At 49.0% G+C, this 25,671-nt stretch overlaps 2 protein-coding genes across 2 annotated transcripts; both read right to left on the reverse strand.

Annotated features, from left to right (window-relative positions):
• Positions 1 to 7,679: 7,679 nt before the first annotated feature.
• LOC119877072 (ubiquitin carboxyl-terminal hydrolase 17-like protein 6) lies at positions 7,680 to 9,287 on the reverse strand. Its single transcript, XM_038559204.1, has one exon. The coding sequence runs from the start codon at positions 9,285 to 9,287 to the stop codon at positions 7,680 to 7,682; it is 1,608 nt and encodes a 535-aa protein (XP_038415132.1).
• Positions 9,288 to 20,591: 11,304 nt separating this feature from the next.
• LOC482940 (ubiquitin carboxyl-terminal hydrolase 17-like protein 6) lies at positions 20,592 to 24,619 on the reverse strand. Its single transcript, XM_038559205.1, is given in 4 exon segments — positions 20,592 to 20,840; positions 20,842 to 20,923; positions 20,925 to 22,011; positions 24,526 to 24,619. Coding segments are annotated over 4 exon segments (1,512 nt in total).
• Positions 24,620 to 25,671: the final 1,052 nt, after the last annotated feature.

Below are 25,671 nucleotides of genomic sequence, written 5' to 3' on the forward strand. Positions count from 1 at the left end.
TGATTTGGTTTCTGGGTTTTTTTAATCTCAGCAATTCTTTTTTTTACGTCCTTTTTTTAAAAATTTTTTATTGGTGTTCAATTAACCAACATACAGAATAACACCCAGTGCTCATCCCGTCAAGTGCCCCCCTCAGTGCCTGTCACCCATTCACCCCTAACCCCTGCCCTTCTCCCCTTCCACCACCCGTAGTTCCTTTCCCAGAGTTAGGAGTCTTTTTCACCCTTCCCTTATATTCCCTTTCACTGTTATTTAATTCCCCAAATGAATGAAAACATACACTGTTTGTCATTCTCCGATTGACTTACTTCACTCAGCATAATACCTTCCAGTTCCATCCACGTTGAAGCAAATGGTGGGTATTTGTCGTTTCTAATGGCTGAGGAATATTCCATTGTGTCTCAGCAATTCTGAAACTCTCTATAGTTAATTTAATTCCTCCAGCCTTAATTAACTGAGAGGAGACAACAGCTTGATAGTTTTGGGGGATATGTAGACTTTGAGGGTCTCCTGCACACCCACTCTCCTTGGTGAAGTACTGCACAGTGAACATTGACCGTGTGCACCCTGTGAGGGAGCCCTGTGTACTGTATGGGCCCTGGGTCACAGGTTGGTCTTTAATGGGATGAGTGGGTGGTTTCCCTCTATACATATTCTGGATCCATCTTTAATGTTGGATCATGATGCCTCCTTTCTGAGACCTGGGCAAGGAGATTTTTTACCCTCCTGATGATTTCCTAAGGAGGCAATGGTTGACAAGTCGTCCAATAGCACGAGACCAAGGCCATGGTGTCTCTCTCTCTCACTCTCTCTCTCTCTCTCTCATTGTTCTCTCTCTGTCTCTCTTCCTCAGGGATATCTCTGATACGGGCCCATGGAAACAAAACAATACAACACCATGCCAAATGAAACCAAACCACACCAAGCACTTCCATACTTGTATTTAGAGAATTTCTTTTCTTTTCTTTTTTTTTGGAAAAACAACTGACTGTTCTTTTCTCAATCCAGAGCATCTGTTTAAGGGTGTTCCCTCTCTCTGTGCAGATGCCTGTAAGTGGAGGGTAGAGGAGCTCCTCTATGAGCACACTAGGGTTTAAAAAGTCAGATGGCAGTAGAAAAGCCACAGTGTGCAATCCTTCTCCTGCCCCCAAGCCCTAAGTAACTCCCATTCATGCAATCATTATGTGACCCAGGTCAGAGTCTGGCCCCTTGAGCCTCAAGCCCCTGTCTCATCCCATGAATGCCGCCCTATTGCTATCTCATGGCTTCTTAGGAAAATGCAGCTTCTTGGGCACTCATGGGAAGTGTGCAGTAATAGAAATGTTCCCTACTTTCTGGAGGCCTATGAAGATCCCAGAGGTCGAAGGGTGGGAAGGCCTATCATCACGGGGGATGTTGGGATTGGAACTAGCAAAGTAGTCTAAGTATTCTTGGACTTGCAGGAATATAGGGCACAAGGGTGAGGAGGCAGGCAGGCTTGAGCAAAGGGCCTTAATGCTGGGCTCTCTAGCAGAATTGGGACTTCATGTGCAATTGAGAGGATTCCGTCCATGTGCACAGGGAGACCAGGGAGAAAGGCTAGCGGAAGAAGGTCTGAGCAGTCCTGTGCTCTCCCCACTGGTCACCTGACATGTCTTTTGCTTCCCTGCCATCCAAAAACCAAAGAAAACCAAACAAACCAAAGCAAACCCAACCAAACAGGGCCAAACCTATCTTCCCAAAGCAAAATCCACTCTCATCCAGATATGGAAGACGTCAGATTTATCTGAACAAACTGGTATAGGTTATGGATATTAGTAATAGATGTATTTAGCACAGTTGGATGAACATTGGGTGAATAAGCCCCTGCTTCAGCCTTGGGGAAAAATGGGGCCACTTGAAGGTGAAAGGATTAGAAGCAGTGAGAGGTAGCTTTGAGTGTGGAAATGATGCTGAGGACCTGGGGTCAGTGTGAGCATGTCTGACCATGTCCTCATGCATCCCTCATCCCATTGCTTATCTTCTCTTTATATTGAAAGACCATTTGTCCAAACCAGCATGGGTGGAGGGCTGGGATCAATGTGTTTGGTCATATACAACCAGCACCGATTTGAAAACCCAGGGCACCTACACAAAGAAATGACAAACTACCGTGTAAGTCGATGACCTGCAGCCTTGTATGGTGACAGACTTCTTTTCAGGAAACTATGGGCACAAAATATATATTGAGAAGTCAACCCATAAACCCGGATGCTTGATAATATTTGGAAATGCAAAGAGGCAATAAAATGCTTATATTTCAGGAGTTAAATGCATCCTGCCTGATTAGATCATGCTGGTTGAATACAGCCCCTTCGCAATCCACCCCCACCTGTGACTGAAGAGAAGGTGACTGGCAAGGACCCATCTCCCGCAGGAAATTGCTCCATATCCCAGCAACTCTAACCTGTCCAGAACACTTTACTGTCATCTGTCTGTGTGACAATCTCCTGACAAAGAGGTGGGCACAGGATTTCAGATCACTTCCACTCCAATTTTGGTCCTTGGGTGACACCTCAGAAAGACATTCTCCACTGAATGAATGTGGGTTTTGAGGTTAACTAATGGGTGCTATGTAACAATTATATTTCTTAGGGGCAAGATGGACTAATGCATTGTTGAAAGGTAATTAATGCGTGGTTATACTGATTCCTATGATTTGGGTGGTCGTTCTCATGTTGTTTTAAACTTTGGTCACATATACATGCATTTAATGTTTCCATTATTTCCTTTCAGAATGAATTATAACATTCACGAATCACAGTTATTAGAAAAATAATGTGACAGTTTGAATTTTGCAGAGAAAATATCAGGGTTTTTAAAATCTTTATTTATTCATCAGACAGATTGAGATAGAGAGCTAAGCGGATAGATCTGTGCCAGTTGGAGAGTGAGACGGAGCCTCACACTGAGCAGGGATCCAGACTGTGCATGGCAGACCCCAAAACCAAACCACATTGTTGGAAAATTCTTTAAATTGTCTATGAGTTGGGAGGTGGATCGGACACGAGAGAGCAGGTCAGTGTAGCAAAGTGCAAAGGACTCAGTGCTTCCCACACCCTGAAATACTGAGTAACACCGGGATCCCTGGATCTAATCGACTTGGATGTGGGGACATAGATGCCAAGACATGAACACGTTTCATTGTTTGTTTCTGTTTAAGATTTATTTGTTTATTTGTTTGAGACAGGGAGAGACCAGAGAGAGAGACCACAGAGTAGCGGGAGAGAGGGGGGCCGACAAAGAGAGGGAGAGAGATTCTCAGGGAGACTCCCCAGTGGCCATGCTGCTGGATTCGGGGCTCCCTCCCACATTCCTGAGACCCACATATCTGGCATTATTTTTCATTTCCAGGTAAGAAGCATGAGACAGCAAGGCCCTCAAGCAGACATTATCTAGGACACTCCAAGGGCAAAAGCAGCCACATGGAAGGAATTGGCAGCATCGGATTCCCTCCTGACGGCGGGGCTCTTCCTTATCCACCACCGTCTCCCGTCTGTGCACCCAGAGTGTCTTCACTCCATGCTCTTCCTCCGTGAGGGATTTCTTAAAATTCCATTCTCTCCCCGAGTTCCCTTCCTTGCTTATGGAGTCTTCAGGTTCCATGTGTCCTTCAATTCTTTGCTTCTGTGTGATCGCTGGCATGTGAGCCCCAACATACTAGAGCCACCATGTGGAACTGATTTACTGAGATGTCTCCACATGGAAAAATCCCTAATGCAACAAAATGTATTGATTCCATATATATTCCAAATCATGTATCACGCAGAGTATCACTAAAAATTTTAAAGACAGCTACGGTTTTCTTTTTAATATTCCCCTGGCTATTCAGGGTCTTTTCTATTTCCACACAAATCTTAAGATTATTTGTTCCAAATCACTAAAGAAAGTCCTCAGTGTTTTGATAGGGACTGCATTAAATGTGTGAATCACCCTGGGTACCCTTGACATTTTCATAATATTACTTCTTCCAATCCTTGAGCTTGGAATATTTTTCCATCTCTTTGTGTCTCTCTCCATTTCCTTAAAAGTGTTCTGTAGATTTTAGGGTATAGATCCTTTACCTCTTTGGGTAGGTTAATTCCTAGGTATCTTATGTTGAATAGCAGGGTTGAGAGTGGCCATCCCTGCCATGTTCCTGATCTTAGGGGAAAGGCTCCCACTGTTTTCCCATTGAGAATGATGTTTGCTGAGGGGTTTCCGTAGATGGCTTTTAAGATGCTGAGGAATGTTCCTCTATCCCTACACTCTGAAGACAGGATTAGCTCGGTCCACTGCCAGAAGAGTGAATGTAATGGCTTCTTCTAAAAAACTAAAACACTGTTTGGAAACCTTCTCATCTCGCCCTCTGGTAACAGGAGGCTAATGTATTTTATGTCCCCTTATCACCGCAGGGATGGGGCTCTTTTCCCATTAAAATGAGCACTTTTAATAATATCACCGTGTTATGGATTGTACTCATCTCCATGCCTTTACTGTGCTTGATTTCTATGAAGTGGAGAGGAAGAGCTAAGATGTGGTCCATCTGTGGTGTCTTCTATTGGAGCAGCTGGTAATGGGATGATGCACACCTCACGGGAGGAGGCAATCTCCCTAGAAGCTGTTTCCTGTCTCCTGCCTGAGCTCAAACCTGCCAGGAGACACATGCCCTAGGATATCTCCTGTGAAAAGTCCTGACTTTGTTTTCTCCTGCTGGAAAACACAAAAGCTCAGGAAGGGGAGTCAGGTAATCCTTCTGCTTACATTCACCCACCATGGCCAGGAACCTACACTCCTTGTCAAGCTCACAGATCATTGATTGGATGTGGCCTCCCAGATTAAACCTACATATACTGCCATGGAATCTACCCTTGGGGTTGTCCCCAAAACCCAGTTTCAGCACAGATCCCTACTGTGAAAACAATTCCAGCCTGACATCCTGCCACAGGTTAATGGAGCCAGGACTCAACACATTGTAACCTGAAAACAGTTAGGAGGTCCACCTAGAACTCCATCCAGGATTGGCAATTCCTGTTACCCAGGAAAGAACTTGTGAATCTGGGGTTGCCTGGATGGCTCAGTGGTTTGGCGCTTGCCTTTGGCCCAGGGTGCGATCCTGGAAACCCTGGATCGAGTTCCACCTCAGGGTCCGGGCATGGAGCCTGCTTCTCCCTCCTCCTGTGTCTCTGCCCACCTCTCTCTCTGTCTATCATAAATAAAAAAAATAAATCTTAAAAAAAAAAGAACTCGTGAATCTGTTCTGTGGGAGACTCTGCAGATTCTTTGGTCTGTCCTCATGACTAATAGATCTTGATAAATAGAGACACCCCTTGAATGGATACCTGGACAGGATGAGCATTGACGTCCAGACACCTAACCAAAGAATTCATCTGCTGACTGTCCAGCCTCCACAGTCCGACCTCACAGTGTGTTATCCAACCATCTCCCGTCATCCCTCCTAGGGGTCTCCTCTAGCCTTTGACTTAGATGGTGTGATTCTTGATCAATCTACTCCCTCCCCCCTAATTTCTCATACAAGTATCTTCCTGGTCAGAGCTCTCATAACTGAAGAGACCCTGAAGAATAATGTCCCTATGTCCCATTGCATTTCCTCTTAAATGGCTACTGGTGCTTCCCCTATATTGAGCCAGTGAGTAGGAGTGAGAAATTCCCCTGGGGGGAGGATATGAATTTGAGCTGCAGGTGACCTAGAGGTGGCTGTGGAAATCCACTCAGGGGAAGCAGGCAAAGAAGCCTCTGTGAGGAGCCAGCCTGGAAATAAAATAACTATTTCAAGGTTCTGAACTACTGGGGAGCAAAAGCCTGCACACCAAATCATATGTGGGAATTTTTTATTAAGAATAAAAAACCACACCACTTCCTAATAACATTTTAGAGCAAAAACAAACAAAGCAGATGCAATATTCTGCATAAAAATTTCAGAGAAATAATATCAAGTACAGAAAATGTCTTCTAGGAGAAAACATGGTGTAATTTGCAGAACTCTGGATGGGATCTTTTTCTAAATCAGAAATTCAGACATTTATAAAACAATTTCAGATTAACTTGTTAATTTCTGTTTACAACCAAGTTACAAATTGCCAGGATGATTTCCCTACATTTGTTATAAAATAGATTTCACTAAGACAAACTTGACATTCCGGATTGGGAAGCACACTTTGACATTCCTATAGATTTACCTAAAGAAAAACTGCAGCATCTGAGTAGTGGGGGGAATGTATGTGTAGGCGCACAAAAGCAGGACACTCAGTACGTTGTGGACTTGACCGTTTCCATCCAGTTCAGCGGAGGAATTGCTGGTTCACCACATCAGTCCAGGTGGGGACATATCCTCATTCCAGAGACACCTCCTCAGGGTCCTCTGCTGTGGAGGACAAGTCCCCAAGTCCATAAGCTGTCTCATTCCCTATGACAGTCTTCAGAGGACGGGGATACCTGCAGATCCTCTTACGGAACTCTTGGCAAGACATGCACACAGGTTCCCTCACTCTTTACGACACAATAAACTGTATTGGCCATAAGAAACACAATTCCCAGACATGAAAGAAACCCTGACACCTTAGATCTCTAATCTGTCTTAGGTACATGAAAATCTCCAAAAAAACCTGATTTCTTCTGCACAGATCCTATTGTCCCTTACTCTCCAGTAAGGGTGGCATGTCCAAGTTTGAATACAGAGTGAAAATAACATTATGATGTGATGTTACAACTGCACATCTACGGTCACACTCAGAGGCGTTTGCTGGTCATGCAATAATTTCCATTCTACAAAGAACTTGTCAAACTCCTCTGTAAGAAATGAAATTATAACACAGAACACCTATAACCTGACCTCAAAAAGCTTTTGCTAGATTCATGAACTTGGCACTGTTTTCCAGAGGTATCAACCCAGGTCCAAATTTGAATTTGAACTGGTCTGAAATCCAGAGTCCACTGCTTCTTGGTCAGGAGGTGCCACAGAGCAGATGGTAGCAAAATAGTCGTAAAAAGTTATGTTCAGTGGGAGGCTGGGCATTTCCCTTTGGAATAAGAGTCCTTGTTAGTTTGCTTCTCTTCAGTCTTAATGTGGAAGAGAGTTATGGGAACATAATAAAATCACTGTGGTTCAATCAGGTCTGGATGCAGTTATTGCCCCAAAAGTAAGCACTTAATTTCCTTCTTATAATTTCCAAGCATTGACAAAGACACATCGCTAACAAGACCCAATACATACTTATGTGTTCAGACAAATATTCTTTCAATATAAATAGAAGGAAAGCATAGGGAGCGGGGAGCATGACGAGAGGGTCAAACATACTGACTTCAACCCCAGGTCCTCAGCATCATATCCACTGTCAACCCTGACTGCTCACTGCCTCTCACCTGCATGTGGCCCCCACTCTCCCCAAGGCTGAAGGAGAGGTAGGTTCCTCGATACACCCCATATGAAATCCACACTATCCCAATATAAGATCATGACAAAGACCCAGGTTTAAATATCAGTGTCCCCTAATTTCAGTTGAAGGCCATATCCCATGAACACACCAGATAGATGGTTCTTCCATACATACAGAACACACACTTCGCACAACACAAAATATTTCCAGTATGGGACTGTGTTCGGGTTTGGAGTGAGTGAGTGACGCTGTGTGTGTGGGTGTGTGCGCCCATGTGCACCAAAGTTAGGAGACACATCCCTGGACTGCTTCCCCAGACCTCTGTCCCTTCTTGCTCATCCTCTTGGTAGTTCGGGCTCTCCCTGGCACACGCGGGACTTTGGCCACGTCCCCGGCCACCTGAGGTGGGAGTATCCCAGCTGCAGAGGTGAGCAGGTCGACGGTCTGCTGAGGATGATTCTTCGGCATCTCAGGTCTGTATTTGGAGTGGTGAAGGATGACTGCGTTCACAGGAAGAGCTATTTCTCTTCTCCTGACATTGAGTTCAGGCTTAGGGCGGTTGCATTCTTGGAGGCATCTCCACTGGTCTAATGTCATTTGTTGTCTGGAGGTCTCTTCCCCACGCTCCTCCAACTCAGGATGGTTCACGGAGGGATCCGTTGCCGGCTCTCCTGAGGCCTCACCCACCACCGTGGGGTCTGCCTCGGGAGATGCGAGTCCTCCCTCCTCGACTGACTCCCTCCCAAGGTCTCTCTCCAGATCAGTCTTCTGCATATAAAAGAGGACATAGGCAGGTTGGTGCAGCGCACAAATCACATCACAGGCGCTGACCTTAGCATCATCCATTTTATACCACTGGCCATTTCCTGCCTTTATGAAACAGAAGTAATGTCCGCTGTGGCAACTCCTCCCAGCGTGCACCAGCACGGCATAGAGCACATAAACCAAGGGTCCTGCCCTCTGCTCAGACAGGTAGTGTTGCATGTCAAGGCGCTCAGGATATTGCACCTCCTTAGTCATATTGTTGCCTGTCAAGTCTGAGAATCGTCTCAAGACCAGGATGAGGACCTTCGGGGAAGTGTGCAAAGTCAACACCTTGGATGCAGGCACCTTCTCCAGACACTTACTACAATGGTAGGCATTTTCACCTTCCAGCAGTTCGGGCTTCACCAACTGCTCCAAAGCTTGGCTGACGCTGTGAGCATCCCCGATGTCCAGGCTGATGTCCAGGTAAGGTTCCAGAGTGCTCGAAATGCCTTGGCAGTGGAGACACTGGATTTGAGACCTCCAGTACCCCCCAAATAGTTGCTGGATGAGGGTGCTGTCCTGAGGACGCTCAGGGTCTGAGAGCTTGTCCTCAGGCAAGCACGCTTGCTGCATTGCATCCAGAATGAACATGAGATACTCATGGGCATCTTCCTGCTTGTGTCTGTGGAAGGCGGCGAGCAGGAGTGGCAGGGGCCGGAGCACACGTCCAGGATGGCTGAGAACCCGCGTCAGGTGAGCCTGCAGGGTACACAGCATGCAGGATGTCTGCCTCCTACAGGTGGTCCCGTGCTGCTGGGACAGCATGTAGCTGGCGAGGGGCTCTGTGTAGGTCAGACACTGTAGGGTCGCATTCACATAGCAAGTGTTGCCCATGTTCTGAAGCCCGGCTCCCACCTGGGAAAGGCTCTTCCAACTCAGAGGCGTCTTGGTGGGAGGCAGCCCTGCTGATGCGGGAGCCAACAGGTCAGTCGGGGAGGAGAGAGTCTTTGATGCAGGGGATGTCGTCTCGGGCACAGAGGGTCCTCCGTGGACTTCAGCACCGCCTCTCCTTGACCAGCATGACTGGGGTTTGGGAGAGGCGCTGAACTGAGGCTCCTCTGAGGGGTGGAGGTGGGCAGCCTCCATGTCTGCAGAAACAGTGTCCACAAGATACATTCAACCAGGAACTTCGGTTCGCAAAGAGATGCTCCTCTCACTGTGCCAGTTTCCAAATGTCAGATAGTGAACCTCACCTCCACCTTTTATGGCTTTTGGGCCCTGGGATAAGGCACAAAATCCTCTCATCCACTCTAATTGCTAGATTGGATTACAGGATTTGGGTGTGGTCCCTCCCTGACGGAGACCATTCAGGTCAGCCCAGCTCCTATTCTTGCCTCCCACAACAGGCAACTTTCAGATTATTCTCAACCTCCTTAACTGTCCCTGCACCTTTCTCAACAGAATTTGTTCAGAGTTTCTATGTTCAGAGGAAACCTTTTTGAATGTCCTTTCCTTTGAGTAACCCCAAGCAAGCCAAGGAGTGTTAGACGTTAGTGCTCTAGGACAGGGAAGATCACTTTCCCAAAGGAGCTCAGGTATCACATAGGAACTCGTTCTCCTCACCAGCAGAATGTTTGTAGCTGTAACCAATCATTTGGGAATATGGCATCCATTGCTTGGCTTCTACACTTCCATCTCTCTGGACTATGATTCCAATCTACAAAGATTGTGAATGTTTTGATGAATACCAGTTTCTGCCTTGGTGTGACCCAGGTCCACCACAACAGGAATTCTCTCACTGGGAAACATTCTTTTGGGAAACATTCCTTTGAAACTCCCTTTCCTACAAGAGTGTATATCTTAAATCCAGTGTTTATATGCCTCATTTTACCTGTCCAAGACCGCGGGACCTTGGACACAAGGCATCAAGCACCAGATGCCCCGTAACACACTGGGACGCAACCCTCCTTCCCCTGGCCTTGGGCTCCAGGAGGCTGAAGGAGAATGTGGAGCCGGGGAGTCAGTAGGACCAGCGGCACCAGGCTGGGCTGTTGAACCAGGCTGAGAGGGAGAAGGCAGGGAGACGAAGGTGAGGAATGGGGCTGGTGACCCGAACACCAAGGCTATATGACAGACCCCGAGTACGTGTGCATGCACAGTGTGCAGGGTGGCTGCGGGCAGAGCCAGGCTGGGCGAGGCAGGCAGAGGAGCTCCCAGACTAACAGGGTCCACATTTGGGTGATGGAGCTGTCCCTGCTGATTTGGTGTGGGGTTTGCGGCTGGAGCAGTGTCCCTGCACCAGTGAATGTATGGAGCTTGGCACATGCCAAGGCAGACCCTTTCAGATTCTGAATGTAAGAAACTGCCTGGACGACCTGTTCAGCTCCCGATAGTTAGGATGAGGGGCAGAGGTGGGCGTAGAGTGGCTGCGGAGGGAAAGGACCAGGTTGGCCCAAGCCCCGAGCAGGTGTCCGGCTGGAAGCCAGGGAAGGGAGTTCCTTCTCCTTTCCATGCCTTGATTTCTGGTGCAGGCAAGAAGCCGAGCAGAGGAAGGCCCTGCTCCACAGGTTCCCCAGGTGACCCCAGGAGGGGCAGAAGCGCACCTGGAAGGAAGACACGGAATCTTGTGACTATGTGAGGGTGAGTGTGCGCTGCGTCCCGGGCTGTGCCCTTCTGGACTCGCTGGGCTCCATGGGCCTCCTGGGGGTGGCGGGGCTCCACTTCCTCTCTGACCAGTGGCAGTTGAGCAGCATGGATTTGCACACTTTTTTCCCTTGGTGCCCATGATGTTGCCTTATGCCTGGTATTTGTGCGAACACTGGCTGTTTGACGTGTGAAGGTCATTGGCGGGCACTCCTGGAGCACATACCAACCTCAGAGAAGAACAGGCCGCTGTCCTTTGTGACACATCATCCCACACTGCCCATCCCCACTCAGGAGCTCCCACCATGACTCTCCAGCAGCAGGACTCCTATCTCCTCATGAGCAGAGAGGATGGAAGCGCTGGTCCAATGGAGGAAGCATCGCTGTGAGGCAGGACTTTGCGTGTCCCCCCATGTCTCAAGGGCATCAACAGCATCCTGTCAGGCCTTGTTTGGACGAGTCCTGGAGCCAGATTCCCTACTCCTAGGTCAACAGATCCCAACTCTTTCTTTCCCTGTTCCGGGGGGAGGGGGTGGTTACTAAGGTCGTGGGCGTTTGTTGGTTTCTTTCCTGAATGTTCATTTTGCCTTGGTGCCGGGGCCAAACTCATGGAGTCCCGTGTGTTCTCTTTTCCCACAGCGTCCACACATGCAGATGTTCGTCTACACCACCAGGAGGCCTTCTATCCCTGACCCTGCCCTGCCGATGGAACCACGTACTCAGCCCCCTGACATAAGACTCCGGTCCCATTCCACCTCTCATCTCAGAAGCCCTCAAGTTAGCCTCAGCCCACCTGGTGGACGTCCTAGTGCCCAGGAAGTGCCGATCACTGACACCCCCTCAGCCGGCTCGCCAACCCTTTGTCAGGGCTGACAGCCTGGTTGTGCAGCAGAGAGCCAAGAGGCCCTGCAGAGTCTCCCTCGAGGGTCCCCAGGCTGGCTCCCAGGGCCATGGGCTGGGACACACCCAGGCACCACCCAAGTATCCTGAGGAAAACACCCGTCCCGCTGTCAGCAACGCATTGGCAGACAATTCCCAAATGCACCTCCAGACTCCAGGCAAGAAATGTGCCCAGATGCCCTAGACAGGTCCCAGAACCCCTGAAAGAAACCGTGATGGAGCCCCAGCCAGCACACCTCCGGGATCATCAAGGAAATCCCTGTGGGGATTTCGGGGAGTCTGTGTCCTTCAGGAAGCAGACGTGCCCGTGGATGCAAAGCTGGGCCCCGGCAGCCCAGGAAGACACCTGCCTTCCGGCCAAGCAAGGGCCCCCAACCCACACCTGCCACACCTCACCTGGAGAACTGCAGCCGTGCACCGAGCCCCCACGGCCCCCTGCGGGGGCCCCCACTCAGCCCCTGAGAATGGTCTTCACCAGATTGAACAGAAGGTGCTGGAGCTCCCGGTTCCTCGCAGCTCCCTCATTCCTTCCTCCCGAGAAGCCAGGCCCTGCTCAGGGCCCTCCTGCCCCCACATGTCGGTTGAGCCTGTTCTGTGGCCCCTGGAGTGTCCTCCACAGTGACCTACAGGTGTCCTCATCCTCAGAAGACACTGAGAGCGAATGAGCCAGCTCCTGGCCTCGGACATTGTCCTCCACCCCACTGCACCCTGAGGGGTGACTGCGGACCTGAGGACGTGGCCCCTCTGGACTCATGTGGGGAATCAGCACTTTCTCAGCTGCTTTGCATGGAATCTGGGTCCACAGCCTGCTTCCTCTCATGCTCTGGGGCTGTGCACAGACACTGAACCCCAAAGACACACAATGCACTTTTTTTAGGGAAATCCGTGTGCTGTGGAAAAGGCTACTCTTCCCTCTGGAATGTCAATTTTCTCTTCAGCAAATAGATTCTCCAAGAAGTGGAGGGAATTTCGAATGAGCACTTGTCACTCCAATGGAAATAGAAACTCAGACTTTAAGCTCTCATTGGCATACACATGTCTGCATTTGGGTTTTCAGCTGGAACAGCCCCTGTGGGCTCTGCAAATGGACATTGTGTTTTCTCCTGAGATGAGTTTCTAGACTGTGGTGGTAGCTTTGTGGGCACTTTGATGGGCAATATTTCTTTTTTTTTTTTAATTTATTTTTTATTGGTGTTCATTTACTAACATACAGAATAACACCCAGTGCCCGTCACCCATTCACATCCCACCCCCTGCCCTCCTCCCCTTCTACCACCCCTAGTTCGTTCCCAGAGTTAGCAGTCTTTACGTTCTGTCTCCCTTCTGATATTTCCCACACATTTCTTCTCCCTTCCCTTATATTCCCTTTCACTATTATTTATATCCCAAATGAATGAGAACATATATGTTTGTCCTTCTCCGACTGACTTACTTCACTCAGCAGTAATACCCTCCAGTTCCATCCACGTTGAAGCAAATGGTGGGTATTTGTCATTTCTATATACCTGAGTAATATTGATGGGCAATATTTCATCTGTACATTTCGATTATTCTCAGCCATCATTTAGAATTGTGTGTAGTGTTTTATTTCCCTTAATAAAATGTTACCACTGATGAATAGCGTGCATGTGTTTCATTTGATTTGGTTTCTGGTTTTTTTTAATCTCAGCAATTCTGAAACTCTCTATAGTTCATTTAATTCCTCCAGCCTTAATTAACTGAGAGGACAACAGCGTGATAGTTTTGGGGGATATGTAGACTTTGAGGGTCTCCTGCACACCCAGTCTCCTTGGTGAAGTACTGCATAGGGAACATTGACCCTGTGCACCCTGTGAGGGAGCCCTGTGTACTGTATGGGCCCTGGGTCACAGGTTGGTCTTTAATGGGATGAGTGGGTGGTTTCCCTCTATACATATTCTGGATCCATCTTTAATGTTGGATCATGATGCCTCCTTTCTGAGACCAAGGAGATTTTTTACCCTCCTGATGATTTCCTAAGGAGGCAATGGTTGACAAGTCGTCCAAATAGCACGAGACCAAGGCCACAGTCTCTCTCTCTCTCTCTCTCTCTATCTCTCTCTATCTCGTTCTCTCTCTGTCTCTCTTTCTCAGGGTTATCTCTGATATGGGCCCATGGAAAAAACAATACAACACCATGCCAAATGAAACCAAACCACAACCCTCCTCCATATTGTATTTAGAGAATTTCTTTTTTTTGGAAAAACAACTGACTGCTCTTTTCTCACTCCAAAGCATCTGTTTAAGGGTGTTCCCTCTGTCTGTGCAGATGCCTGTAGGTGGAGGTAGAAGAGCTCCTCTATGAGCACACTAGGGTTTAAAAAGTCAGAATGCAGTAGAAAAGCCACAGTGTGATCCTTCTCCCCCCCCCCAACCCCTAAGTAACTCCCATTCAGGCAATCATTATGTGACCCAGGTCAGAGTCTGGCCCCTTGAGCCTCAAGCCCATGTCTCATCCCATGGATGCCGCCCTATTGCTATCTCATGGCTTCTGAGGAAAATGCAGCTTCCTGGGCACTCATGGGATGTGTGCAGTAATAGAAATGTTCCCTACTTTCTGGAAGCCTCAGAAGATCCCAGAGGTCCAAGGGTGCGAAGGCCTATCATCATGAGGGGATGCTGGGATTGGAACTAGCAAAGTAGCCTAAGAATTCTTGGACTTGCAGGAATATAGGGCGCAAGGGTGAGGATGCAGGCAGGCTTGAGCATAGGGCTTAATGCTGGGCTCTCCAGCAGAATTGGGACTTCATGTGCAATTGAGAGGATTCCTTCCATGTGCACAGGGAGTCCAGAGAGAAAGGCTAGCGGAAGAAGGTCTGAGCAGGCCTGTTCTCCCCTCTATCACCTTACATGTCTTTTGCTTCCCTGCCATCAAAAACCAAACCAAACCAAACCAAAGCAAACCCAACCAAACAGAGCCAAACCTATCTTCCCAAAGCAAAATCCACTCTCATCCAGATATGGAAGACGACAGAGTTATCTGAGCAAGCTGGTATAGGTTATGGATATTAGTAATAGATGGATTTAGCACAGTTGGAAGCACATTGGGTGAATCCTCCCCTCCTTCAGCCTTGGGGAAAAATGGGGCCACTTGAAGGTGGCAGGATTAGAAGCAGTGAGCAGCCAGCTTTGAGTGTGGAAATGATGCTGAGGACCTGGGGTCAGTGTGGAGCATGTCTGACCGTGTCCTCATGCATCCCTCATCCCATTGCTTATCTTCTCTTTATATTGAAAGACCATTTGTCCAAAGCAGCGTGGGTGGAGTGTTGGCAGCAATGTGTTCGGTCATATACAACCCCAGCACCGATTTGAAAACCCAGGGCACCTACACAAAGAAATGACAAACTACCGTGTAAGTCGATGACCTGCAGCCTTGTATGGTGACAGACTTCTTTCAGGAAACTATGGGCACAAAATATATATTGAGAAGTCAACCCATAAACACGGATGCTTGATAAATATTTGGAAATGCAAAGAGGCAATGAAATGCTTATATTCAGGAGTTACATGCCATCCTGCCTGATTATATCATGCTGGTTGAATCACAGCCCCTTCACAATCACCCCCCACCTTTGACTGAAGAGCAGGTGCCTGGCAAGGACCCTCTTCCCACAGGGAATTGCTCCATATCCCAGCAATCTAACATGTCCAGAAACACTTGACAAGTCATCCGTCTGTGTGACAATCTCCTGACAAGGGAGAGGTGGGCACAGGATTTCAGATCACTTTCCACTCCAATTTTGGTCCTTGGGTGACACCTCAGAAAGACATTCTCCACTGAATGATGTGGGTTTTGAGGTTAACTAATGGGTGCTATGTAACAATTATATTTCTTAGGGGCAAGATGGACTAATGCATTGTTGAAAGGTAATTAATGCGTAATTATGCAGATTCTTATGATTTGGGAGGCCATTCTCATGCTGTTTTAAACTTTGGTAACATATACATGCATTCAATTTTTCCATTATTTCCTTTAAGAATGAATTATAAAATTCACGAATCACAGTTATTAGAAAAATAATGTGACAGTTTGAATTTGTAGAGAAAAATATCAGGGTTTTTAAAATGTTTTATTTATTCATCAGACAGAATTGAGATAGAGAGCTAAGCGGATAGATCTGTGCCATTTGGAGGGTGAGACAGAGCCTCTCACTGAGCAGGGATCCAGACTGTGCACGGCAGACCCCAAAACCAAACCACATTGTTGGAAAAATCTTGAAAATGTCTCTGAGTTGGGAGGTGGATCGGACACGAGAGAGGAGGTCAGTGTAGCAACGTGCAAAGGACTCAGTGCTTCCCACACCCTGAAATACTGAGAAACACCGGGCTCCCCGGATCTAATCGACTTGGATGTGGGGGACATAGATGCCAAGACATGAACACGTTTCACTGTTTGTTTCTGTTTAAGATTTATTGTTTATTTTGTTTGAGACAGGGAGAGACCAGAGAGAGACCACAGAGTAGCGGGAGAGAGGGGGGCCGACAAAGAGAGGGAGAGAGATTCTCAGGGGAGACTCCCCAGTGGCGGTGCTGCTGGATTCGGGGCTCCCTCCCACATTCCTGAGACCCACATGTCTGGCGTTATTTTTCATTTCCGGGTAAGAAGCATGAGACAGCAAGGCCCTCAAGCAGGGACATTATCTAGGACACTCCAAGGGCAAAAGCAGCCACATGGAAGGAATTGGCAGCCATCGGATTCCCTCCTGACGGCGGGGCTCTTCCTTATCCACCACCGTCTCCCGTCTCTACACCCAGAGTGTCTTCACTCCATGCTCTTCCTCCATGAGGGATTTCTTAAAATTCCATTCTCTCCCCGAGGTCCCTTCCTTGCTTATGGAGTCTTCAGGTTCCATGTGTCCTTCAATTCTTTGCTTCGTGTGATCGCTGGCATGTGAGCCCCAACATGCTGAGCCACCACGTGGAACTGATTTACTGAGATGTCTCCAAATGGAAAAATCCCTAATGCAACAAAATGTATTGATTCCATATATATTCCAAATCGTGTATCACACACAGTATCACTAAAAATTTAAAGACAGCTATGGTTTTCTTTTTAATATTCTCCTGGCTATTCAGGGTCTTTTCTATTTCCACACAAATCTTAAGATGATTTGTTCCAAATCTCTAAAGAAAGTCCTCAGTGTTTTGATAGGGATGCATTAAATGTGTGAATCGCCCTGGGTACCCTTGACATTTTCATAATATTACTTCTTTCCAATCCTTGAGCTTGGAATATTTTTCCATCTCTTTGTGTCTCCCTCCATCTCCTTAAAGTGTTCTGTAGTTTTTAGGGTTAGGATCCTTTACCTCTTGGGCAGGTTGATTCCTAGGTATCTTATGTTGAATAGCAGGGGTGAGAGTGGCCATCCCTGCCTTGTTCCTGATCTTAGGGGAAAGGCTCCCACTGTTTCCCCATTGAGAATGATGTGTGCTGAGGGGTTTCCCTAATGGCTTTTAAGATGCTGAGAATGTTCCTCCTATCCCTACACTCTGAAGACAGGATTAGCTCGGTCCCACTGCCAGAAGAGTGAATGCAATGGCTTCTTCTAAAGAAACTAAAACACTGTATTGAACCTTCTCATCTCGCCCTCTGGTAACAGGAGGCTAATGTATTTTATGTCCCCTTATCACCACAGGGGTGGGTTCTTTTCCCATTAAAATGAGCACTTTTAATAATATCACTGTGGAATGGATTGTTCTCATCTCCATGCCTTTACTGTGCTTGATTTCTATGAAGTGGAGAGGCAGAGCTAAGATGTGGTCCATCTGTGGTGTCTTCTATTGGAGCAGCTGGTAATGGGATGATGCACACCTCACAGGAGGAGACAATCTCCCTAGAAGCTGTTTCCTGTCTCCTGCCTGAGCTCAAACCTGCCACGAGACACATGCCCTAGGATATCTCCTGTGAAAAGTCCTGACTTTGTTTTCTCCTCTGGACAACAGAAAAGCTCAGGAAGGGGAGTCAGGTAATCCTTCTGCTTACATTCACCCACCATGGCCAGGAACCTACCCTCCTTGTCAAGCTCACAGATCATTGATTGGATGTGGCCTCCCAGATTAAACCTCCATATACTGCCATGGAATCTAGCCTTGGGGCTGTCCCCAAAACCCAGTTTCAGCCCAGATTTCTATTGTGAAAACAATTCCAGCCTGAAATCTTGCCAGGTTGATGGAGCCAGGACTCAACACATTGTAGCCTGGAAACAGGTATGAGGTCCACCTAGAACTCCATCCAGGATTGGCAATTCCAGTTTCCCAGGAAAGAACTCATGAATCTGGGGATCTCTGGGTGGCTCAGCGGTTTGGCGCCTGCCTTTGGCCCAGGGCATGATCCTGGAAACCCGGGATCGAGTCCCACGTCAGGCTCCGGGCACGGAGCCTGCTTCTCCCTCCTCCAGTGTCTCTGCCCCCCTCTCTGTCTATCATAAATAATGAATGAATGAATGAATGAATAAATAAATCTTTTAAAAAAAAGAACTCGTGAATCTGTTCTGTGGGGCTCTGCAGATTCTTTGGTCTGTCCTCATGACTAATAGATCTTGATATAGAGAGACACCCCTCGATTGACTAATGGATACCTGGACAGGATGAGCATTGACGTCCAGACACCTAACCAGAGAATCCATCTGCTGACTGCCCAGCCTCCACCGTCCCCACAGTGTGCTATCCAACCATCTCCCGTCATCCCTCCTAGGGGTCTCTGCTAGCCTTGGGCAGAGATGGTGTGCTTCTGGTTCAATCTACTCCTCCCCCTTAATTTCTCATACAAGCATCTTCCTGGTCAGAGCTCTCATAATTGAAGAGACCCTGAAGAATAATGTCCCTATGTCCCATTGCATTTCTCTTAAATGGCTGCTGGCGCTTCCCCTATATTGAGCCAGTGAGTAGGAGTGAGAAATTCCCATGGGGGGAGGATATGAATTTGAGCTGCAGGTGACCTAGAGGTGGCTGTGGAATTCCACTCAGGGGAAGCAGGCAAAGAAGCCTCTGTGAGGAGCCAGCCTGGAAATAAAACAACTGTTTCAAGGTTCTGAAATACTGGGGAGAAAAAGCCTGCACACCAAATCATATGTGGGAATTTTTTATTAAGAATAAAAAACCACACAACTTCGTAATAACATTTTAGAGCAAAAACAAACAAAGCAGATGCAATATTCTGCATAACAATTTCAGAGAAATAATATCAACAAGTACAGAAAATGTCTTCTAGGAGAAAACATGGTGTAATTTGCAGAACTCTGGATGGGATCTTTTTCTAAATCAGAAATTCAGACATTTATAAAACAATTTCAGATTAACTTGTTAATTTCTGTTTACAACCAAGTTACAAATTGCCAGGATGATTTCCCTACATTTGTTAGAAAATGGATTTCACTAAGACAAACTTGACATTCCGGATTGGGAAGCACGCTTTGACAGTCCTATAGATTTACCTAACGAAAAACTGTAGCATCTGTGTAGTGGGGGGAGTGTATGTGTAGGCGCACAAAAGCAGGACACCAGCACGTGTGGACTTGACCGTTTCCATCCAGTTCAGCGGAGGAATTGCTGGTTCACCACAACAGTCCAGGTGGGACATATCCTCATTCCCACAGACACCTCCTCAGGGTCCTCTGCTGTGGAGGACAAGTCCCCGAGTCCATGAGCTGTCTCATTCCCTATGACAGTCTTCAGAGGACGGGGATACCTGCAGGTCCTCTTACGGAACTCTTGGCAAGACATGCACACAGGTTCCCTCACTTTTATGACACAGTAAACTGTATGGTCAAAAGAAACACAATTAGACATGAAAGAAACCCTGACACTTTATATCTCTAATCTGTTTTTTACATGAAAATCTAAAAAAAAGCGTGATTTCTTCTGCACAGATCCTATTCCCTTACTCTCCAGTAAGGGTGCATGTCCAAGTTTGAATACAGAGTGAAAATAACATTATGATGTGATGTTACAACTGCACATCTACGGTCACACTCAGAGGCGTTTGCTGGTCATGCAATAATTTCCATTCTACAAAGAACTTGTCAAACTCCTCTGTAAGAAATGAAATGATAACACAGAACACCTATAACCTGACCTCAAAAAGCTTTTGCTAGATTCATGAACTTGGCACTGTTTTCCAGAGGTATCAACCCAGGTCCAAATTTGAATTTGAACTGGTCTGAAATCCAGAGTCCACTGCTTCTGGGTCAGGAGGTGCCACAGAGCAGATGGTAGCAAAATAGTCAAAAAGTTATGTTCAGTGGGAGGCTGGGCATTTCCCTTTGGAATAAGAGTCCTTGTTAGTTTGCTTCTCTTCAGTCTTAATGTGGGAGAGAGTGAAGGGAACATAATAAAATCACTGTGGTTCAATCAGGTCTGGATGCAGTTATTGCCCCAAAAGTAAGCACTTAATTTCCTTCCTACAATTTCCAAGCATTGACCAAGACACATCGCTAGCAAGACCCAACATACTTATGTGTTCAGACAAAATTCTTTCAATATAAATAGAAGAAAAGCATTGGGAAGTGGGGAGCATGATGAGAGGGTCAAACATACTTTCAACCCCAGGTCCTCAGCATCATATCCACTCTCAACCCTGACTGCTCACTGCCTCTCACCTGCAAGTGGCCCCCACTCTCCACAAGGCTGAAGGAGAGGCAGGTTCCTGGATACCCCATATGAAATCCACACTATCCCAATATAAGATCATGACAAAGACCCAGGTTTAAATATCAGTGTCTCTAGTTTCAGTTGAAGGCCATATCCCATGAACACACCAGATAGATGGTTCTTCCATACATACAGAACACACACTTCACACAACACAAATATTTCCAGTATGGGTCTGTGTTCGGGTTTGGAGTGAGTGAGTGCTGTGTGTGTGGGTGTGTGCGCCCATGTGCACCAAAGTTAGGAGACACATCCCTGGACTGCTTCCCCAGACCTCTGTCCCTTCTTGCTCGTCCTCTTGGTAGGTCGGGCTCTCCCTGGCACACGCGGGACTTTGGCCACGTCCCCGGCCACCTGAGGTGGGAGCATCCCAGCCGCAGTGGTGAGCAGGTCGACGGTCTGCTGAGGATGATTCTTCGGCATCTCAGGTCTGTATTTGGAGTGGTGAAGGATGACTGCGTTCGCAGGAAGAGCAATTCTCTTCTCCTGACATTAGTTCAGGCTTAGGGCGGTTGCATTCTTGGAGGCATCTCCACTGGTCTAATGTCATTTGTTGCCTTGAGGTCTCTTCCCCACTCCTCCAACTCAGGAAGGTTCACGGAGGGATCCGTTGCCGGCTCTCCTGAGGCCTCACCCACCACTGTGGGGTCTGCCTCGGGAGATGCGAGTCCTCCCTCCTCGACTGACTCCCTCCCAAGGTCTCTCTCCAGATCAGTCTTCTGCATATAAAAGAGGACATAGGCAGGTTGGCGCAGCGCGCAAGTCACATCACAGGCGCTGACCTTAGCATCATCCATTTTATACCACTGGCCATTTCCTGCCTTTACGAAACAGAAGTAATGTCCGCTGTGGCAACTCCTCCCAGCGTGCACCAGCACGGCATAGAGCACATAAACCAAGGGTCCTGCCCTCTGCTCAGACAGGTAGTGTTGCATGTCAAGGCGCTCAGGATATTGCACCTCCTTAGTCATTTTGTTGCCTGTCAAGTCTGAGAATCGTCTCAAGACCAGGATGAGGACCTTCGGGGAAGTGTGCAAAGTCAACACCTTGGACGCAGGCACCTTCTCCAGACACTTACTACAATGGTAGGCATTTTCACCTTCCAGCAGTTCGGGCTTCACCAACTGCTCCAAAGCTTGGCTGACGCTGTGAGCATCCCCGATGTCCAGGCTGATGTCCAGGTAAGGTTCCAGAGTGCTCGAAATGCCTTGGCAGTGGAGACACTGGATTTGAGACCTCCAGTACCCCCCAAAGAGTTGCTGGATGAGGGTGCTGTCCTGAGGACACTCAGGGTCTGAGAGCTTGTCCTCAGGCAAGCATGCTTGCTGCATTGCATCCAGAATGAACATGAGATACTCATGGGCATCTTCCTGCTTGTGTCTGTGGAAGGCGGCGAGCAGGAGTGGCAGGGGCCGGAGCACACGTCCAGGATGGCAGAGAACCCGCGTCAGGTGAGCCTGCAGGGTACACAGCATGCAGGATGTCTGCCTCCTACAGGTGGTCCCGTGCTGCTGGGACAGCATGTAGCTGGCGAGGGGCTCTGTGTAGGTCAGACACTGTAGGGTCGCATTCACATAGCAAGTGTTGCCCATGTTCTGAAGCCCGGCTCCCACCTGGGAAAGGCTCTTCCAACTCAGAGGCGTCTTGGTGGGAGGCAGCCCTGCTGATGCGGGAGCCAACGGGTCAGTCGGGGAGGAGAGTGTCTTTGATGCAGGGATGTCGTCTCGGGCACAGAGGGTCCTCCGTGGACTTCAGCACCGCCTCTCCTTGACCAGCATGACTGGGGTTTGGGAGAGGCGCTGAACTGAGGCTCCTCTGAGGGGTGGAGGTGGGCAGCCTCCATGTCTGCAGAAACAGTGTCCACAAGATACATTCAACCAGGAGCTTCGGTCGCAAAGGGATGCTCCTCTCACTGTGCCAGTTTCCAAATGTCAGATAGTGAACCTCACCTCCACCTTTATGGCTTTTGGGCCCTGGGATAAGGCACAAAGTCCTCTAATCCACTCTAATTGCTTGATTGGATTACGGGATTTGGGTGTGGTCCCTCCCTGACGGAGACCATTCAGGTCAGCCCAGCTCCTATTCTTGCCTCCCACAACAGGCAACTTTCAGATTATTCTCAACCTCCTCAACTGTCCCTGCACCTTTCTCAACAGAATTTGTTCAGAGTTTCTATGTTCAGAGGAAACCTTTTTGAATGTCCTTTCCTTTGAGTAACCCCAAGGAGCCAAGGAGTGTTAGACGTTAGTGCTCTAGGACAGGGAAGATCACTCTCCCAAAGGAGCTCAGGTATCACATAGGAACTCGTTCTCCTCACCAGCAGAATGTTTGTAGCTGAAACCAATTATTTGGGAATATGGCATCCATTGCTTGGCTTCTCACTTCTATCTCTCTGGACTATGATTCCAATCTACAAAGATTGTGAATGTTTTGATGAATACCAGTTTCTGCCTTGGTGTGGCCCGGGTCCACCACAACAGGAATTCTCTCACTGGTTTAATGTTTTTGGGAAACATTCCTTTGAAACTCCCTTTCCTACAAGAGTCTATATCCTAAATCCAGTGTTTATATGCCTCATTTTACCTGTACAAGACCGCGGGACCTTGAACACAAGGCACCAAGCACCAGATGCCCGTAACACACTGGGGTGCAACCTTCCTTCCCCTTGCCTTGGGCTCCAGGAGGCTGAAGGAGAATGTGGAGCCGGGGAGTCAGCGGGACCAGCGGCACCAGGCTGGGCTGTTGAACCAGGCTGAGAGGGAGAAGGCAGGGAGACGAAGGTGAGGAATGGGGCTTGGACCCAAACCAGGCTGATATGACAGACCCCGAGTCCGTGTGCATGCACAGTGTGCAGGGCGGCTGCGGGCAGAGCCAGGCTGGGCGAGGCAGCCAGAGGAGCTCCCAGGCTAAGAGGGTCCACATTTGGGTGATGGAGCTGTCCCTGCTGATTTGGTGTGGGGTTTTGGCTGGAGCAGTGTCCCTGCACCAGTGAATGTATGGAGCTTGGCACATGCCAAGGCAGACCCTTTCAGACTCTGTATGTAAGAAACTGCCTGGACGACCTGTTCAGCTCCCGTAGTTAGGACGAGGGGCAGAGTGGGCGTAGATTGGCTGCGAGGAAAGGACCAGGTTGGCCCAAGCCCCGCAGGTGTCCGGCTGGAAGCCAGGGAAGGGAGTTCCTACTCCTTTCCCTGCTTTGATTTCTGTGCAGGCAAGAAGCCGAGCAGAGGAAGGCCTGCTCCACAGGTTCCCCAGGAGACCCCAGGAGGGGCAGAAGCGCACCTGGAAGGAAGACACGGAATCTTGTGACTATGTGAGGGTGAGTGTGCGCTGCTTCCCGGGCTGTGCCCTTGGGGACTCCTGGGCTCCATGGGCCTCCTGGTGGAAGCGGGGCTCCACTTCCTCTCTGACCAGTGGCAGTTGAGTATGGATTTGCACCCAGTTTTCCCTTGGTGCCCATGATGTTGCCTCCACCTTATTTGTGAACACTGGCTGTTTGACGTGTGAAGGTCATTGGCGGGCACTCCTGGAGCACATACCAACCTCAGAGAAGAACAGGCCGCTGTCCTTTGTGACACATCATCCCACACTGCCCATCCCCACTCAGGAGCTCCCACCATGACTCTCCAGCTGCAGGACTCCTATCTCCTCATGAGCAGAGAGGATGGAAGCGCTGGTCCAATGGAGGAAGCATCGCTGTGAGGCAGGACTTTGCGTGTCCCCCCCATGTCTCAAGGGCATCAACAGCATCCTGTCAGGCCTTTGTTTGGACGAGCCCTGCAGCCAGATTCCCTACTCCTAGGTCAACAGATCCCAACTCTTTCTTTCCCTGTTCCGGGGGAGGGGGTGGTTACTAGGTCCTGGCCATTTGTTGGTTTCTTTCTTTCTTTCCTGAATGTTCATTTTGCCTTGGTGCCGGGGCCAAACTCATGGAGTCCGTGTGTTCTCTTTTCCCACAGGTCCACACATGCCGATGCCCGTCTACACCACCAGGAGGCCTTCTATCCCTGACCTGCCCTGCTGATGGAACCACGTACTCAGCCCCCTGACATAAGACTCCCGTCCCATTCCACCTCTCATCTTAGAAGCCCTCAAAGTTAGCCTCAGCCCACCTGGTGGACCTCAGGTGCCCAGCAAGTGCCGATCACTGACACCCCTCAGCCGGCTCGCCAACCCTTGTCAGGGCTGACAGCCTGGTTGTGCAGCAGAGAGCCAAGAGGCCCTGCAGAGTCTCCCTTGAGGGTCCCCAGGCTGGCTCCCAGGGCCATGGGCTGGGACACACCACCCAGGCACCACCCAAGTATCCTGAGGAGAACACCCGTCCCGCTGTCAGCAACATTGGCAGAAATTCCCAAATGCCCCTCCAGACTCCAGGCAAGAAATGTGCCCAGATGCCCCTAGACAGGTCCCAGAACTCCCGAAAAAAACCGTGATGGAGCCCCCCAGCACACCTCAGGATCATTGTGGAAGCCCCTCTGGGATTTGGGGAGTCTGTGTCCTCCAGGAAGTAGACGTGCCCATGGATGCACAGCCAGCCCCCGCAGACCAGGAAGACACCTGCCCTCCATCCAAGCAAGGGCCCCAGCCCACACCTGCCACACCTCACCTGGGATGCTGCAGCCGTGCACCGAGCCCCCACGGCCGCCCTCGCGGGCCCCCACTCAGCCCCTGAGAATGGTCTTCACCAGATTGAACAGAAGTGCTGGAGCTCCCGGTTCCTCGCAGCTCCCTCATTCCTTCCCGAGAAGCCAGGCCCTGCTCAGGGCCCTCCTGCCCCCCACCTGTCGGGGAGCCTGTGTCTGTGGCCCCTGGAGTGTCCTCCACGGTGACCTACAGGTGTCCTCATCCTCAGAAGACACTGAGAGCGAATGAGCCAGCTCCTGGCCTCGGACATTATCCTCCACCCCAAGCACCCTGAGGGGGTGACTGCGGACCTGAGGACGTGGCCCCTCCTGGACTCATGTGGGGAATCAGCACTTGCTCAGCTCCTTTGCATGGGAATTCTCGGGTCCACAGCCTGCTTCCTCTCATGCTCTGGGGCCGTGCACAGACAATGAACCCCAAAGACACACAATGCACTTTTTTTAGGGAAATCGTGTGCTGTGGGAAAAGGCTACTCTTCCTCTGGAATGTCAATTTTCTCTTCAGCAAATAGATTCTCCAAGAAGTGGAGGGAATTTCGAATGAGCACTTGTCACTCCAATGGAAATAGAAACTCAGACTTTAAGCTCTCATTGGCGTACACATGTCTGCATTTGGGTTTTCAGCTTTGAACAGCCGCTGTGGGCCCTGCAAATGGACACTGTGTTTTCTCCTGAAT

This window comes from Canis lupus, chromosome 16 (assembly GCF_011100685.1).
Source record: "Canis lupus familiaris isolate Mischka breed German Shepherd chromosome 16, alternate assembly UU_Cfam_GSD_1.0, whole genome shotgun sequence".
Taxonomy (NCBI): Eukaryota; Metazoa; Chordata; class Mammalia; order Carnivora; family Canidae; genus Canis; species Canis lupus.